Source organism: Mauremys reevesii, linkage group 2, assembly GCF_016161935.1.
Source record: "Mauremys reevesii isolate NIE-2019 linkage group 2, ASM1616193v1, whole genome shotgun sequence".
In the NCBI taxonomy this organism is placed as follows: Eukaryota; Metazoa; Chordata; order Testudines; family Geoemydidae; genus Mauremys; species Mauremys reevesii.
This window is the reverse complement of record NC_052624.1, coordinates 79,041,940-79,061,121: the sequence shown is the minus strand read 5'-3', so window position 1 is coordinate 79,061,121 and position 19,182 is coordinate 79,041,940. Positions and strand designations below refer to the sequence as shown.

Sequence of the window (19,182 nt, the reverse complement as noted above, 5' to 3'; positions counted from 1 at the left end):
CCAGGCTAGTCAGCCCAGTAGGGGTACAGGTTAGAGCCCAGGTGTTGCTTTCACTTAGGCCTTGGCTACACTGGCGTTTTACAGCGCTGCAACTTTCTCGCTCAGGGGTGTGAAAAAACACCCCCCTGAGCGCAGCAAGTTACAGCGCTGTAAAGTGCCAGTGTAAACAGTGTCCCAGCGCTGGGAGCGCAGCTCCCAGTGCTGTAAGCTAATCCCCTTGAGGAGGTGGAGTACCTGCAGCGCTGGGAGAGCTCTCTCCCAGCGCTGGCGCCGCGACCACACTCACACTTCAAAACGCTACCGCGGGAGCGCTCCCGTGGCAGTGCTTTGGAGTTTCGAGTGTAGCCAAGCCCTTAGACTGATAACCTGCCTGCTTTGTAGTTGAGATGCAGGGTAAATCCCTGGAATGCTAGTAAAAAGAACAGGAGTACTTGTGGCACCTTAGCGACTAACACATTTATTTGAGCATAAGCTTTCGTGGGCTACAACCCACTTCTTCGGATGCATAGAATGGAATATATAGTAAGGAGATATATATATACACATACAGAGAACATGAAAAGGTGGGCGTTGCCCTACCAATTCTAAGAGTCTAATTAATTAAGATGAGCAGTTATCAGCAGGAGAAAAAAAACTTTTGTAGTGATAATCAAGATAGCCCATTTCAGACAGTTTGACAAGAAGGTGTGCGGATACTTAACATGGGGAAATAGAGTCAATGTGTGTAATGGCTCAGCCATTCCCAGTCTCTATTCAAGCCTAAATTGATGGTATATAGTTTGCATATTAATTCAAGTTCAGCAATTTCTCGTTGGAGTCCTCACACCTTCTTGTCAAACTGTCTGAAATGGGCTATCTTGATTATCACTACAAAAGTTTTTTTTCTCCTGTTGATAATTGCTCATCTTAATTAATTAGCCTCTTAGAGTTGGTAGGGCAACTCCCATCTTTTCATGTTCTCTGTATGTGTATATATATCTTTACTATATGTTCCATTCTATACATCTGATGAAGTGGGCTGTAGCCCACGAAAACTTATGTTCAAATAAATTTGTTAGTCTCTAAGGTGCCACAAGTACTCCTGTTCTTTTTGCGGATACAGACTAACATGGCTGCTACTGAAACCTGTTGAATGCTAGTATTACTCTAATGCCTTCCCATAACATCCTCCTTGTGCCCAGAAGGATGGACAAATTCTCCCATAACTCACTGGTAAAGAATCACAGAGTGGCTCAACTTACTGCAGTGCTAAGAACCATGGGATATTCCCCCAGAAGTCCTAGCAACACACACGGGAGTGCAGCACCAGGCAGGACACAGCAGTTCAGGTAGGGGATTGTAGTGTACTGGCTCACACCTGACGCAAGCGAACTTGGGTGCCAATCATCTGAGGTAACTGCAATGAAGACATACCCTTAACTGCAAGTGCATTACTCTGGCTGTACAACAGAGATTCCTTGATGATGGACTCTGGAAAAGAGACGCTTCCAAGCATTTAGCACACTTCTAATCCTATTTCTAAGACCAGCTGGGTGACAGTGTTTTCTTGTTTCAGTAGGAATATGGATTATGTAGTGAATCAACAAATAACAAGGTGAAAGTAGAATTTTTTAAAAAAGTAAAAAATCAAGCCAAACCCTGGAGAGTCCAACTGGAGCAAGTCTGCATCTGAGCTGGAATTTTCTTCCCCTTAAAGAGCTTAATGCTGGGTACACAAAGCATCCTGTGACTTTCATTTTGACATTAGTGTGCCTCTGTGTTTAAAGCTATATATTAAAATATTCAGCTTGTCGGAAAATAGTAAATTGATAATATGCTGGTGAAAAAAATTAGTCTGTGTAGTTATTCATTGATTAAAAATCTGCTCCCTTTGGCACAGAAATAAACAGCAAAATGGCCTCTCTCGTACCATTGACTGCAAGTATTATAATGTGCCGCCAAATAAAAATGAAATTGAAAGCTCTGTCAATCAAGAACTGCAGCCCCAGGGAGCATTCTTAAGTCTTGGGAAAGACTACAGATTAAAATACCCTATTTAAAAAGAACCCACAAATGTCTGCCTAGGATAGAGCTGTGCCCTGGATTGCAAATCCTGTCAATGACTGTGCTGCTAATTTGTTATTGTGGCTAATAGAACATGAAGCTATGCAATGCAATGCATTATACCTCCAGATCACCATCTGGAAGGATGCCACAAGATGCCACACTTGTCCCCTGCAAAGAATCAATGCGTCATAAAGACGTGGAGGGTGAAGAGAGAATATACACTGAGGGGATATTGGATTGAAGCCCGACACATTAAATTGTCAAAAATAAGCAATACTAAGAGTTGTGTTTGAACATATGATCTTCATTTAAAATACTGTTATGTGTATAAAGACTAACATCAAGCCTAAGCACTTGGTTTTGGGATTGTATAATGCATGCAACCTGAGGGGGCATCCAAGAGTATTAGATGAAAGACAGACAGACAGCTGAAGAAATTACAGGCAGGGGGTCAGAAAACCTTATCCTGCAAGTTGATGAGCATCCTCAGCTTTCATTGGTGTCCCAATGATTGTGCAAATGAAATGATGTAATTTCAGCATGGAAGCGCCTTTGGTAAAGCCTGTGTGAGGTTTCTAAGCATACCCAGTGTGAGCTAGACATTTCCAGAAGCCTAATCAGACTCCATCTGAGGAGAGTAGTCATGCAGTTAATAAAACTAGCGCACTTTCTGTCCATCATTCTGGCTTCTGAGAGCTCATTACTTATATAGGGAGTGGCATTTTTTGACACTCCTGCCATAGAGTGATTATGTTGATGTGTTTATACAAGACTTATAGAGGGATCAAAATTCATTAACAAGGCTTTCTCTAAACCATGCTGAAAAAAATGTGTTGCTCATAGCATCAATCAGATTCAATGTAGACTTTTTATGAGAGCACTATGGGCCCAACCCTGTGATGTGCACCCACAATTGACACTGCTATCAATTTTAGACATTTACTTAAGTATATTACTAAAGTTCATTAAGGCACTTTGACACAAGTACTAGTCCTGTATGAACACTCTATGGCATGGTATCATAACCATTGCTCCTCTCCTGCAGTGTTTAATGAGCGCCCAGGAGGTAGGTTGGTGAAAAAGAAGGTACAGTACTTTTATTACCGGCACCAACACTCAGCTCAGTCTTTTTGAAACATCTATTTCACCCCTGGCCTGCTCATCAATTTAACACAGGTACTAATGCAGAGGGACAGGCCCACAGCTGGGGTAAGTTGTAGTTGTCAGAGAAATCACTGGAGCGGGGACAGTTTACAACAGTTGCGGATGGAGAAGGAAGAGATTTTCAAAGGTACAAAGGGCAGTTAGGTGTCCTTACACACCTTTGAAAATTCCCCCCACCAAGACTGAAATCACAGCATGTAACTGTCATAGAAATGCCCACTGATCCTTATTCTTACACTCTCTATCAGCTCACAATGGCTTCACTCACAAAGAACAAGTATAAGTTATATATGACACTCCAGTTGAACTATAATCCATTCAAGCAGGCACCATTCACACATCACCTGCCAGTTGCATTGTTGAGTTTGCTATAGTTTACTCAATTCATCTTAACCATTCGAGATAGGAACCTGGGATAATTTACAGTATATACCATGAACAAATTCTCTGGGATGTGCAGGCTACCAGACAGATCTGCCCTGTATGCCCTTAGTTTTAAAAAGATATTTTTTCTGGTGGAGGGAGGGGTTCAGAAGGATTTGATACAATATATTTCAGCTGACTCAAAAACAAAGTAATGCATAATTACAACAACAATTGTGCTGAAAGGCACTTTAAGCGTTACTGCTATGAAGCTCCCAAGACTGCATAAGAAGTCAGAAGTTTCTCTCCTTATGTAACCCACACACCTCCTGAGTGTGGTGTTCTGTCCCACCTAGTGGCACCGAGACCACTTAGAGAGATTAATGAGTCTGCTCTACAGCCTTAGCTAAGAGCCGTATGGCTTTTAGCTCATGCATTTAGCTCCAAAGTTCCCAGGTTCAATCCTGCCTGCCGACAACCGAGATCTGTCAGTGTTACACTGAGTCACTCTAATCTAAGTCCTCCAGTGCTAGAATAACTGCATAAAGATGCAAAATAAATACTGCTGAGTCACACTGACAGATCTTGTGAGCTTCAGTGAGGACCAAAGTGGATTTGGATCCTCTCTCTGGAGCAGAGGGAACTAAGGGCTGGCATGAGGAAGGGCCACTGGGAAAGCCAAAGGAATATCCAAATTCGGGGGGAGAATTTAGACTTAGGTTTATATTTTTGTTATTGGCGTTATGAAGTAAACCCTGGGAAGTGGCTAAGTTTGGATTTGTTGGGGTTTGTTTGGACTCTTCAAAGCAGGGCGGGAACCCCACTTACTAATACCACCACTGTAGAAACTTAGAAGAAGACAAAATGAGCATTAAATTAACACATTTATGTATACACACATAATCTGCATGCACCAGCTATTTTCTTTAGTTTTGATTTTCTCTTACAAGGAATGCCTTCATTTTATTCAAATATTCCTGGGATTTAGAGGCCTCTGTCTACCACCACAAACCCCTGCTTTGGCTGGAATGATAATTTTTAGCAACTGAATGGACTGGAATAAAAGCAAGCAGATTAAAATCTTTGCTGTATTTGAAGGACTGTTCCACAATCTCCTTGGTTCTCGGTCATTTCCTTGATCATGTTATTGATGAGATTTTATCTGCATCTGTCTGCGCTGGAGGCATAACACACTGGGACATATTCTGCCCTTAGTGACACCTGGACAGGTCCAGTGGGATTGCACGAGTGTAACTGTGGGCATTATTTTCTGCCCACTCCCCCCTTTTTTGTTTGTTTGTTTGTTTGTTTATAGATGCCTGGGAGGTATTTTGTTAGCTGTAAGTATTGAAAGATAATGGCCCCAGGATCACAGTGCCTAATACAGACATTTTATTGGAAACTACTTCAACAAAATACATCTTCAGGTGCCAAGTGAGCTTGATGCGTGAATCAATATTCCATCCTGCATCAAATGCTGCTCCAGCAAGAAAAGGTAGTCAAGGTTAAAAAGAAAGATATCTCTGAAGTATCCAGTGTACTATGGCCAAGATTTCAAAAGTGACTAGTTATTTGGGGTGCCCAGATTGAGATACCTTTAAAGGGCTCTGATTTCTGAAAGTGCTGAGCACCTTCCCTCTGAAGGTCAGGCCTCTTTAAAGTGTCAAGGTCAGCACCTAAACTATTGTAACCCTTCTGCCTGTCTGAGTTGGCAGCAACAAGGGCCGGGTTCAGTATCTAGGGGTTCCGTTTCAATAACACAATGCAAAACTGGCTCGAGCCTCCACCCAGTGACCTGGGACAATTACATACCACCCCCTGGGCGCCTCTAAGAGGCAATACTTCCCCTCTCGCAGGCACGGAGTCTGAGTGTAGCAAAATCCTTTTAATAAAGGAGGGAAACAATGCAGCATTATGTTGGGGAAACACCACAAACAGGATTCATAACATGAGCAAAATATCCAACCCCAAGTAAGTTTGGCAGTATCTTTTTCCCCTCAGTGTCTTAAGTCCAACAACCCAAAAGATCACCCCAAAGTCCCAAAAGTCTCTTGAGTCCAGCAACCCAAAAATCACCCAAAAGTCCAACAACCCAAAAGTCTCTGTCCCAGATCAGTGCAGCCCCAGAGTTCAAAAGTTTATCTGCAGAGTTTTACTCTCCCCGCCCCACAGCCTGGGTGGAAATGGGGGGGAAGGGGCATGCAGGGTGTTAAGGGGCACCTTACATGGTCCAAGGCCAACTGCCCTATCTCTCCATGGGGTTCTGCTGCAGCCTTTACCATGAACCGCTCCACTCCACCAGCTGTCCTGTGAGCCGCTCTAGCCATCCCATGAACTGCTCCGCCCTGTCCTGCTGCACTCCACTCGCCATCCCGTGGACCGCTCTAACCATCCCTCAAACTGCTCAGCTCCGCTCCGCTTCACTCCATGGGCTGCTCCAATCGCTGCCCCACTAGTTAACACAACACTCAGTAATCTCAGCTTTTTAGCAATTTCAGCTTGCAGAAGGGGAGCCCCAGTGCTGGTGAACCATTGTCCCAAAGTGAATTCAGCACAGCAGCCTGTAACTAGACTCTTAATGGAATCAAAATTAGCTCTGCTATTCAACACTGGCGAAAGGAGGATGTGCAATTGGTGTTTCAGGCCCTCAAAAGGGGGCCCATAACATCAGGTATAAATACGTGTCCCCAACCTCTCTCAATTCACTGTTTTTTGGAACCCATGTCCCTTGTCTAGTGAGTGCTCTTTAGTTGATGGTGAGTCCCTCTGTCATAAAACAGTTCCACTGGCCTTGATTCACATAATTAGGGTAACAACACTTTATTCTTCCTGCCCAAATAACAGAGAAACTGGGGATCCCACAGCAGCCAAAGTGACCATTTGGGCGCCTGTGGGCTCATGCTAGGTGGGGTGAGTGTGCCTATGTAAACAAGACCAGCCTCTGAAGTTCTTTTCCACAACTCACCAAAATTCACCACCAGATGTCAGGGTAGAGCTCATCCTGACTCTGCTTACACTATCATAGACCCTTTAAAAAAATCTTTACCTATACAATTTTGGAATCCGGTTATAAGATGAGCTTTGTGTGTTTACTGGCTTTGACGTGGAACCAGCTCTCCTCTTAGCCATTGATGCTAAGAAGCAACGAAAGATCCAGCTAGACCTTGGGGATGAATCAGAGTGACAAAAGGTTTATATTAGCTCCCTCAATCTAGGGAGCTAATATAAACTCCACTATTTTCTCCATCCTAGCAACATTGTCTCTTTGTCATCTGGACTGGCCATGTGATAGTCAATACAGAAAGTATCAGAGGGGTAGCCATGTTAGTCTGGATCTGTAAAAGCAGCAAAGAGTCCTGTGGCACCTTATAGACTAACAGATGTATTGGAGCATGAGCTTTCGTGGGTGACTTCATCGGATGCATGCATCCGACGAAGTGGGTATTCACCCACGAAAGCTCATTCTCCAATACGTCTGTTAGTCTATAAGGTGCCACAGGACTCTTTGCTGCTCAATACAGAAAGGATGCACAAGCTCTGATCCAAGCATGATCATATACATTGATCTATATAGCTACATACATAATCCCCATCACCATAGTATTAGTAGCTTTTTTACATATGTTTAACACAATGGGGATCTGATCTCAGTTGTGGCTTCTAAGTGCTATCATTATATAATAATTATTAATAATTATTAAATATTTAATAATTAAAACAATTTCTGGAAGGTAGTTGAAAGCCTGCTCTTGTTCTGTATTTGGTTTTCTGATTAAGTGGATTTGATAAGGTTCTTGTAACTTGCTAGGAGTATTCCATAGCCCAATGTACTTATAAATATGAGACAAGGCCTTGACTGTAAGAATGGGGTCTACAAAGTAGACCTTTTCTGCTAGCAAGATGTTAAAAAGGAAATCTGTGGCATTTTCATTGAACAGCAAACTCGCAAAAATATTGACAAGGCTGTAGAAACATCTATGCTGAGTCAGACTCACAACAATAGTGGCAAGTCAATAGAAACGTCTGTGCTAACTGTGAAGAATGGAGATATCAGCATAACAATAAAAAAAATCCAAAATGTTGTTTCTGAGCAAGGCAAAAGGCACAAAAAATGGTTTCTCATGTCTTCATTTCAGATCCTTCACTTTATATTAGAACTACATAAAGCCAGATTTTTTCCCCACCTATTGGTCTTATGTTATAATGAAGTGTAATGCTTCTTACAGCAGCTACAGTACCTTGGATATTCCAGCCAGCTATGATGAGATAGTTACAGAACAGTTGAATACACTTGAAAGGCACTACTTCTCTTGAGATTATCAGGCAGCTAATGATTATGCTAGAGCATCAGCTCAGCATAAGTTCAGGTCTTCTCAGCAGAGGCTGATTAAATGGACTGCAGAGTGAAAAGTATGTGTGTTTTTTTCTTTGTGAGATAGTAGTAATAGCCTCTTTCTAGAAATGTGTAAGTGTAATGTGGGAATGTACCGGTATGTAATATTTTATTGTTACATTTAACATTCTGAACTCTGCTGGAGATGGTGAAAACATGGACTGGACAGAAGAGAGGTTTATGCTCAGATCATGAATGTGGTGATTATTTCTCTTTAACTGAGTGATTGAAGTTTGTCAAGTGAGACCAAAGTCCCATATATCCTAGCAGCTACAGTAGAGTCTCGGGACGTGGTTGTCCACGGACTTGGTTACAAAGATATAGGGTAAATGCAGCCTAACCGTCCTCATATCCAAGTTGAAAACTTAGGCCTACATTTTCAAGCAACTAGCCATTTTGGTGCCTCAATGTTTGGGTGCCTAACTTGAGGCACCATAAAGATTTTCAGATGGTAGCTGCTCAGCACTGTCTGTAAATCAAGACCCCATTTCGGGCACTCAGAAAGTGAAAGAATAATAATCTTTACTCTCACTCCACTGTCTGTCTTGTATATTTGAGGCACGGACTGTGTTTTCCCATGTGTTTGTACAATGCTTAGTTCAGTGGGGTGTCCTTATTCTGATTTGTACCTTTGGGTGGTACTTAGTATAAATATTAAATAAGTAAAATAAATTACCGGTAGATAATTTGAGGTTATTCACAGTGAACAGTTCATTTCCAGCCTGTCTACAGGCCAAAGCTTTTGTAGTAATAACAAGCTTGTTATGTGCTGCTTTGCACTCTTTAGGCTATGGAAGAGTTAAAGACATATTGGCTCTTCTTCGCTATTTCCAAACATCAATTAACATGAAAGCAAGAGCTATACAGTAGGGTAACCTTTTCAATGACTCTTCATTTGTGGAATAGAGATGAGGTGGTGTGAAAGCACTGTTAATAAAAAAAAACATACTCATGAGCCACCAAGCGAAGTGTAAATTGCTTTATACTTGTATCAGAATTTTGCATAAGGTACTGTATCAGGAAAAGTTTCAGTCTTGTTAAAATTCAAATAGCCTAAAAATAATACCACCTCTTTATCCCCAGACATTTTATCATCCCCCTGACAAATGTGATTTGTGTGATTGAATCAATATTTTTAGAATGGCTTTCAGTGAAAATTTAGCCCTTTATTTTATCTCGTCTATAAAATATACTGAGAAAAATGTGCTTAACGAATGGACTGCGTCTTGTTGAAAAGATACAGGCTGATAAAGTTTCCAAAGAGCACGCTATAGGGCCAGTGCTCACATTCTATCTTTTCTTAATGGGATTGGCATGTTTACAACTCCCCCCTGCCGCTGGCATTATTTTTTAAACCTATAAGTAAATGCCAGGCTCTTACAAGGTGCCAGTATTTCAGTCCTGCAGACCAAAGCTTTCTCCTTGTTCATGAGACAGGTACAAACCTTACAGAGACAAACTGGGTAAGGTAATATCTTTTATTGGACCAACTTCTGTTGGTGAGAGAGACAAGTTTTCAAGTTTACACAGAACTCTTCTTCAGGTCTGAAAACAACAATGGAAAGTATAAACCTTATCAGCCGAGGGCAAGTTTCTTCACACTATCCTGCCAATGTGATTTAAATTTAACCTGGAAGACTCTTCCATAGGGGTAAGAAGGCAGTTCAGATACTACAGACATTCATCTCTTGGCCTATCTGCTGAGACTACCAACAAAGGTGCCAGTTAGTGCCCATTGAGATAATGGTGAGTTTGTTAGTGACATGCATACATGTTTACTAGGGACTGAATGGAGAACACACAGGCCATCAAACAGCTGTCTCTAGTGTCCCTAGTCCTAGTTACCTGCAACTAACCTGTGTGAAATTTTAATGCATGACCTACAGGTGAAAAGCTTCACAACTTAAGTAATCGCCTCAGCTATCCAGCTCCCCAAGCCCAAGGGCACTTAGAAAAAGCTGTATCTATAATCAGATTAGGGTCTGGGATGTTAGTCATCAGTGCCAGCTGTCTGAACCAGCTCTTGTTGTTTTCTCTTGCTTGAATTGGCTTTCATTTCCAGCTGTTAATTGTAGGGGAGATAAAAGATCCCCCTCTAACAGCTCCTTCACCCTGCCTTTTCTGCTTCTGGCTGAGAGCAGTGAGTGCAAAGCTATATAAGCAAAATTATGGAAAGAAAAATTTACATTTTAAAAAATCATTTTAAATTTTAAAGCAAAGTACAAATTTAAAGGGAAATCTGTCTCTAGCAGGAACCAGCAGCATAGCATTCTTTCCCCATTGAACTGATATAATTCTTAGCACAACAATTCTATCTCATATGCTCTACTTCTTAGGATTTCCTATGGAGTGTATGAAGGATGTTGGAGGGTGTCTGTATTGTTTTACTAATATTATATGTTCATCTGTCTGTTTTATTGTGTTTATGTTGGTTGCTATATGATTACACAGAGGTTAATTCCTCCAGGACTGGTTTGCAGGTAGACAGGAAAGTGGACAAATGCTTCTGATAGCTGCACATGCACTGATAATTAAAGAACAATGCAGAGAGAACTGTTTGGAAGTCCATCCCTGAGCAGACCTGGTTGGGGTGCTCAAAGGAACTTTGAGTGGGTTAGAAAGGTGTCAGCAGTTGAAGAGCTAGGGAGAGAGGGAGACAGAGACTGCAGGTTATCCCCCCAGCAAGGTTGGGGTACATGGGATAAAGTAGGCCTATCTAAATTTTAGGTAAAATAGAAGTGCATAAGGATGTCTTGCAGGGCACCCTAATTCAGTTGGGCTTGCTGAGCAATCAAGGTTGGTGCACACAGTGCTGTACCCCAGGACCCAGTTAGCTAGTGTGGTTGCACTCAGACTGAGAGGAATACAATGAGCAGTTAATCCCAAACATGTGACAGACTAGGTTTAGTGGTTGTGCTAGCAGCTGTAGCATTGTTTTCTTCGAGATAAATTTTAGCAACAGGCAGAGCAGGTATATAGCTGCCGTTAATTTCTTTTGAAAATTCATCCCAACCTTATATATTGTTATACATGCAATGTCTTGTTTGATAGTAGCCCAAAATAGCAGGTGGCACAAGTGTTCGGGTCCAACAACTCTTAAGGCCACAGGCATGACCCTATTATTGGTGTCTTTAAGAAGTAGGGTTGTCAGATGTCCAGTTTGCGACTGAAACACCTAGGTTCAAGGGGACCCTGGCGGCTCCGGTCAGCACCGCTGACTGGGCCGTTAAGTCCGGTTGGCAGCACAGCAGGGCAGGCAGGCTCCCTGCCTGGCTCTGCGCAGTTCCCAGCAAGTGGCCGGCATGTCTGGCTCCTCGGCAGGGGGGCTCTGAGCACTGCCCCCATCCTCAGGCGCCGCCCCAAGTGCCAGCTCCACAGCTCCCATTGACTTGGAACCTCAGCCAATGGGAGCTGAGGGGGCGGCACCAGTGGGCAGGGGCAGTGCGCGAAAGCCCCTGGCCACCCCTCTGCCTAGGAGCCAGAGGAACATGTTGCCGCTTCCTGGGAGCCACCTGAGGTCAGCACCACCCAGAGTCCACACCCTGACCCCTCTCTCACACCCCAGCCCTGAGTTCCCTCCTGCACCCAAACTCCCTCCCAGAGTGCGTTGCCAAATGTCCCATCACCTGAATTCAGCAGGGCCTACAGGTATTTAGGTGAGCTGTTGCAGACTAAAATAAGTAAGCCTTAACCTGAGTCTCCTGCTGGACACTGCCATGTTGCAGGAAAATGGCCTCTTTAGTGATACCAGCTAAAAGTTGGGACACCTATGAGAGCCTGTAAACTAGTTTCCCTCATCTTTTCCTACTGGTTGAGCAATCATTAAAAGAACTTTCATATTTTGAAATTAAACCTATCCACTAGGATACTTCACTTGGAAAATAATAGATTCCCCAAAGGCTATAGTTAATGACAATCTTGCATTTATATAGCACCTTTCATGCCAAAGGATCCGAAAACGATTGGAATATATATACTTGAATCACTTTGCCCATCACTGTTTCTCTAGCGTGGAATGCAGCTGCTGACTAATGGTGCATAGCTACACTACACAACAGTCAAAGCCAGGAAGTGACGAAGAATGCTGTTTCTGAGCTGAGGGACGCTGCGGGCCTTTCCAAACCAGGCAGAGCATAATTGTGAAATATGCTGACAAAGTTAAACCAGAGACAAGTTAGACTAATGGGGTTGATGCTATTGTAAAGTGCTGACTGCTGAGAGGAGCTGGCAGCTCATGAAGAATTATATAGCTTGTGGTGTTATTGACATTGCTTCTCTCCATATAGATTTCTTGCATAATGCAATGTTCTGACATGCTGGCATGATGTATCATCTCAATAACATGGAAAGTCTGGGAAATTCAGAAAAATGGGCTTTATTATAATATAATATATGTCAAGGGAAGGATTTCAGTCAACCACAGGCCTGAAAAAGCAAATGTTTTCTTTTCGCAATTGACACTCGGATTCTTATTGTCTCTGTGTCCAGCCACATCCCTCCATTTGCACGCAGTGCACTCCCTTGAACAGTCTCATTTTAGCTCTGCCCTTGAACACTTAGGCCTAAATCCTGCTGCTTTCTGCACTGACACAAGGAAAGAGGAAAGGGAACTATTTCCTCACATCCTTGTGACAGCATAATAGAGCTGATGAGACAGAGCCAGGGAAGATTTCTTAGGCCTTGTCTACACTAAAGGGAAAAGTCAATCTAAGCTATGCAATTTGAGTTACATGAATAGCGTAACTCAAATCGACGTAGCTTAGATCTACTTACTGCGGGGTCCACACTACACAACGTTGACAGGAGAGGCTCTCCAGTCAATTCCCCTTACTCTTCTCGATCAGGTGGAGTACAGGAGTCGATGGGAGAGAGATTGGTGGTTGATTTAGCAGGTCTTCACTAGACCCGCTAAATCGACCATTGGTGCATCGATCGCCACAGCCTCAATCCTCCAGTGAGTGTAGACAAGCCAGTTTAGATACTAGCGGCAGAGGTCTTACATACTCATGAGAGAGTCCCTTTGAAATGGACAGTTTGTTAAGCAGTGTGCTTGCCATTAACTTGATGGATAATTTATACATTTACAAGGAGTTGGTTTAGTAGATTAAATTCAAGAAAACGTTGGGTGGAGGAAAGAGTTTAAAGATGTTTTGGATGTTTTCACTGAGTTGGTGCACAGTTGTATGAAAGGACCATTCATCTGCAAGCAGATCAGATCACTTTCAGTTCAGAAGAAACCCAGATGATTGGTCGTGAGTAGAGCGGAGTGAATTTTTTTTCGGTGAATAGTTTATTCACCAAAAAAAAATCAGTTTTGGTCTACCCAAAACTATGTGCAAATGTAACACAAATTCACCTAGTTTTGACCAATTTTTTTTCTTCGGGATTTAGGCACCATTTACCAAATCCAGAGTGCGGGATGTTGTCTCTCCCTTTATAGCCTTTAGCCCAATGGTTAGTGCACTCATCTTTTTCAATCCCATCGGTAGGGATTTGAATTTAGGTCTCTCTTACATGGTAGAAGAGTATCGCAACCCCTCAGTTACAAGATAGCCTGGGGGGGCTTTTTCTCACTCTCTCCTGTAGAAGGTGTTTCCCTTAGTGTAAAACACTTGAATATTCATTGGGCCAGAGAGAGAGAATTAGAATGACTCTATAGCCCAGTGGTTAGGGCACTCCCCTTAGAGGTGAGAGACACAAATCTTTTCATGTCACTGCTCCAAGGACTATTTAATTATTTATACATGGTGGAAGAGCTTTAGCAGGAGAGACTGAGAGAGTCCTACACTTGGATATCCCATAACCCAGTGGCTAGGACCCTCTCCTGCAATATGGGACTTCCATCTTCAAATTCCTTGTCCATGTCAGGCAAAGGGTGGGGGAGTTGAACCTGGGTCTCCCACATCCTGGGGGATTGGTCCTGCTTTGAGCAGGGGGTTGGACTAGATGACCTCCTGAGGTCCCTTCCAACCCTGATATTCTATGGAAAAAAATGCCCGACCTATTGGGCAAAAGGTAATAAGGAAGGCTTCTCTAGCTCTTCCTCCTTTCACTGCTACCATTTTGTGAATCAATGCCCTTCATTTACTTTGCTTTCATGTTAAAAACTGTCCATAAACTAAATAATTTTGACTTTTTTTTTTCAAATTGCGGATTTTTTAATTTTAATTTTATTTTATTTTGAATTTTTGGATTAGGTTTGGGTCAAACCATTTGTGTTTTTTCAGAACTGCCAGTGAATCAAAAAAAATCAGTTATTCGCCCAGCCCTAGTTGTGATTTTCTCTACTTCAAACATTAGGTCAAATTCATGTCATTGAACTGACTGACAGCCTCAGAGATGGAGCCTTTTACGGCTATGTGAGTCATTTGAATTCAGATCCCTTTGGCAGTGAGTTCAGACTGAAAGTTATTGCAAGCTAAAGACTGCTTGATAGCCTGTGTGAAGATATTTGGTGGTCTCTCTGTGTTCAGTGATTAGGGGACAGTGTGCATGAAATGGTTTGCACCATCATTCTTTGGCAATCTAAGCCAGTGGTTCTCAACCAGGTGTATGTGTACCCTGGGGGTACACACAGGTCTTCCAGGGGGTACATCAACTCTTCTAGATATTTTCCTAGTTTTACAACAGGCTCCATAAAAAGCACTAGTGAAGTTAGTACAAACTAAAATTTCCTACCGACAATGATTTGTTTATACTGCTTTATATACTATACACTGAAATGTAAGTACAATATTTATAGTCCAATTGATTTATTTTATAATTATATGGTGAAAAATAAGCCATTTTTCAATAATACTGTGCTGTGATACTTTTGTATTTTATGTCTGATATTGTAAGCAAGTAGTTCTTAAGTGAGGTGGAACTTGGGGTACACAAGACAAATCCGACTCCTGAAAGGGGTACAGTAGTCTGGAAAGGTTGATAGCCACTGGTCTAAGCAAAGAGATCAAGAATGAAATGGACGAGGAGACTGAGCCTCTCTCCTCTCGTGGAGGTAGTACACCACTGTACTTTCTGTAGTACTGCAAGGCACATGGGCAGGGCCATGCGAGGATATTGCGGTGGTATTAGTAATGGTGCAACTGTTTGATAAATATATTAATTAATTAAAGGATTTCTGTCTCCAGAGCTGTTACTCTGGCACCTTTCATGAGCACAAATAATTCAGAACATTAAAATAAATCTGCGTTGCCATAGGCTCCTTGTCATGGTTCAGGGCACCTGCACTAGTGTTCCTCCTCTGGGGTCCAGCAAGGGCACTGACTCTTAGGCTTCTGGCTTCTGTCTTGGATAGAGACAACACACTTCTCTCCCTCCTGATTGGGGTATTTCCAAGCTGCACAGCTCCCTGCCTACCCTGAATTCTCTAGCAAGACAGACTGCCTAAACGGGCCTGCTTTGCTTTCTCCTCAGAAGCTACAAACAGCGTAATTTCCCACAGTGTAAGGTACCACACAGCTTTTTCCTAAGCAAGCACATGTATCCGTAAGGTGAAAGCATTACAGAGAAAACACATTAAAGCAATAAAAGACCCTACACTCATGCTAATAAGCGTACCAAAGATAACCCAAACCCCAAAGGGTTTTTTCTGTGTCTATAAATTCATAACATCGTTTGCTCAGAACTAGAACTCCCAGCTGCTGCTTTATACGGTTTGGGCCTTTGATCTTGGGAACAGATGATCAGCAATCAATGGGTTTCTCCTCGGGGCGGACCTTCAAAAGGTTGGGTCTAGAGATGAGAATTTGCATTCCCCTCCTCCCACGTATTTCCTAGGAAACACACTCAACTACAAGTTCACTTTTATCTCGCATATCATTTAAAAGAGTCCTTAGAAACTCATACCACTTCCCAGGGTTTACATTAGTCAGGTCTCCTCCCTACACACGTTACACACAATCCCTCAATCATACATATACATTTGCATTTTTAATACAATGAAGTCCTAAAATACTTAAACTTAATTCAATAGTTTGTCCAGGATATTGCAAGAAATTGCCATATCTGTCATACTCCTCACTTTTTTTATTCTTCATGCTTTTGAGTTACTGTACTCTTTTCACGTCTTTATTGATTGCCACTTGAGTAATATGCCATTTTCTCTCTGGGAGCTTAAGCAAGCATTTACCTTTTTGCCCATTACAGATGTTGTTCACCAAGGATTAGACGAAGGAACCCATCACTCTTCCCTAAGTTATAGAATCTGTCACTTCTGTTGTCTAATGAGTGACTGACATGCCCTTGTCTACCTCATTTTCGAATTGGTTCCTTTAATCTTACAGAATTATTTTTTTTTCAGGACTAGGCCAAAGTGTGTGGAAAATAGAAATTGTTCCATTGCTTGCTGCATAACCAATAATGCAGCAGAATGAAAAGCAGCAAAAACTACTTCTAAGATTAGAAACCAGCTACTGTATTTGTAGGTGTGTGTAAAGTATTTTTGAGCACTCTTATGGAAACATAGCAATACGTTTTGATCTGATAGTTTCTTGCACAATTTTAGGGAATGAGGCAGGGGCATGACCATCCCTCAGACACTCTCAGTATGTGATTTACTAGTGAGAAAAACAGGGATACATTTTATATATTACTCTCCAAGAGCCTGATTCTCCCAGCCCTTACTCATGCAAGTACTTCCAAGTGAATATCTTTAAAAGCTTTCCTCTTTTCCCCACCCATTTAATTTTTCTGTGTGACTTTGTTGCTCTGAAAATGCTAAACTGATAGCACTGGACACTGAAATATTTTAACTGTCTACAGAACAGTTGGTCTAGGTAGCAGCAGTGTATGTTACTTCATACTTCACCACTATTCTCAGCGTGGTCTGAACGGACTAGTTCTGGGATGCCCGGTCTCTAGGTTTCATCATGCTCTACAAGTATGAATTTTATTATGTATCTTTACAGACCATGGCCTCTCTGCTGAGATCAGGTGTTTAATTTTGCCAATATGTGTGTGTGTGTATGTGTGTGTGTGTGAGAAAGAGAGAGTTAAAAGTTACACAGTGGTTGGAGAAGAGCAGCAGTCAGTGTTCTTGTTATCTTTGTTACATGAGAGCACAAAGTTAGGAAGAAACGGGCAAAGGTGATAACATACCCATTAGACTAAGTCCCCCTTCCTTTTAATCTTTAAAAAAGCCTGTGGATATAAAGCCACCTAGTGAAGTAACAAAGTTCAAAGTTAAAGGAACACTGCAAAGATAAAAATGAGGGCTTCTTGAAAGTTCTGACCAGTGGACAGAAAAGCCAACTTCATCCTGGGTGTAGCTCCATTAACGACAATGGAGTTGCAGTGAAGATGTATATAGAGCAGTGTTTCCCAAACCTGGGATGCCGCTTGTGTAGGGAAAGCCCCTGGTGGGCCAGGCCGGTTTGTTTATCTGCCTTGTCCGCAGGTTCGGCCAATCACAGCTCCCACTGGCCGTGGTTCGCTGCTCCAGAACAATGGGGGCTGCTGGAAGCAGCGCGGGCCAAGGGACGTACTGGCCGCCGCTTCTAGCAGCTCCCATTGGCCTAGAGCAGCGAACCGCGGCCAGTGGGAGCTGCGATTGGCTGAACCTGCAGACGCAGCAGGTAAACAAACCGACTCGGCCCGCCAGGGGCTTTCCCTACACAAGCGGCGTCCCAAGTTTGGGAAACACTGATATAGAGTATAGACTCTAATTTACTTTTCACTGTGCTGTTTGTTAATTCATTGCATTTCATGCAGCATGCACTGCTCTCTTTCACTCACTGTGTCTGGTCAATTTCATGTTCTCATGCATTTCTGAGTTTGATTACTGAGAGCACTGTGACTCCTCACAGATGCATTGCATCTCTCTACCATTACCTTTCCTTTATCTGTTTATTCACTCATTGAGTATTGCCTAGAACTTAAACTGTGAGCTCTCTGTTACTGGCTTAGTGTTATTTCTTACAACTACACCTAGCTCATCAGGGCCCTAATTCTTTTTTCGGAAACTGTCTTCTAAAACCAGAAACAATAAATAGTAATGTGTCATTGTCTTTGGGTTTCCAAGAGTATAGGAAATTTCTTAAATCTGCTTCACTCCTGTTTTCACATGAGAACACTGCTTTTAGCATTAGGGTGTCGCACACTTGGTAGCTTGCATAGGCTGAGCTTATTGCACTCACCAAGGGCTCCTTGCATCCCTCCATTCCCCCGCAGAAGCTCCCTGTGTGCCACACTCCCATCCCCCTCTAGATAAGGGACTCCATGCAACCCCAATCTCCCCGTGGCAGGGAATCTTGTGTGCCCTCCATTCTCTCTGTCTCCCTTTCTGGGCCCTCCATTCTCTTCTCTGTGCCAGCGGCTCTTTGTGCACCCTCATTCCCACTTCCCCTTATGCCCTACAGTACACTCTTCTGCCCCAAAGGTAGGGGCTCTGTGTATCCCCATTCCCACCTTCCCGCATTCCAGAGTCCCTCAGTGTCCCCCCGACCCAATGGGGTTCCATGTGCTCCCAGTCCCCTTATACCAGGATTTGATTGGATGTGACATTCAAAAGTTATGTTACAAAAGACAGATAATCCGACAAACAGAGAAATGCCATTGAATTGCTCACCAGGCTCACCAGCTCAGCCAATCCACTTATTAAATGTTGTTTTTTTTAAATAACAGCCAACCAGATTTTGTAGCTAAACTACTGTCTCTTTAAAAATTCTTCATTCACGTAAGTGGAGTGTAATTTTGTTTTTTAATTTCACTTTAAATTTGGTTCATGTTGGAGCCCATTATTGACAGAGTAAGAAGTCACTGAGGTAAATTCTCACAGGGTTTTTTTTTTTTTTTTGGGCAGGTTGACAGGACAGAAGTGATTCGAACCTGTATAAATCCAATCTTCTCCAAGTTATTCACGGTGGACTTCTACTTTGAAGAGGTTCAGCGGCTACGGTTTGAAGTCCATGACATTAGCAGCAACCACAATGGATTGAAAGATGCAGATTTTCTTGGTGCCATGGAATGCACTCTTGGACAAGTAGGTGTCTCCCCCCCACCTCCACTTCTGTTAGCATTGATACTAAATATATTGCTTTGCTGAAAGACCCATTGAGTGAAATTCATCAGATGTGATAAAATCATTCTCCTTCACCACTTTGGTGCTTTATACGGGACTAATACACAGAGAGGTGTTGTTGATTTGAACTTTCTTCAGGTGCACCTGGGACATACGAGACTATGACGCTTGCTCCACCAACAATTTGCCTTTTAAG

General features: G+C 42.6%; 1 protein-coding gene across 17 annotated transcripts in view; it reads left to right on the top strand.

Annotated features, from left to right (window-relative positions):
• The window catches only part of CPNE4 (copine 4), a 420,479-nt gene that overhangs the window by 256,938 nt on the left and 144,359 nt on the right, over positions 1–19,182 (top strand). For 16 of the 17 annotated variants that reach the window (XM_039525586.1, XM_039525585.1, XM_039525590.1 and 13 more), the window contains one exon: positions 18,768–18,947. In XM_039525586.1, coding sequence (XP_039381520.1) covers positions 18,768–18,947 — 180 coding nt within the window. Of the gene's footprint in view, positions 1–17,508; positions 17,542–18,767; positions 18,948–19,182 lie in introns of those variants that run through there. The other variant, XM_039525599.1, reaches the window with a different exon arrangement.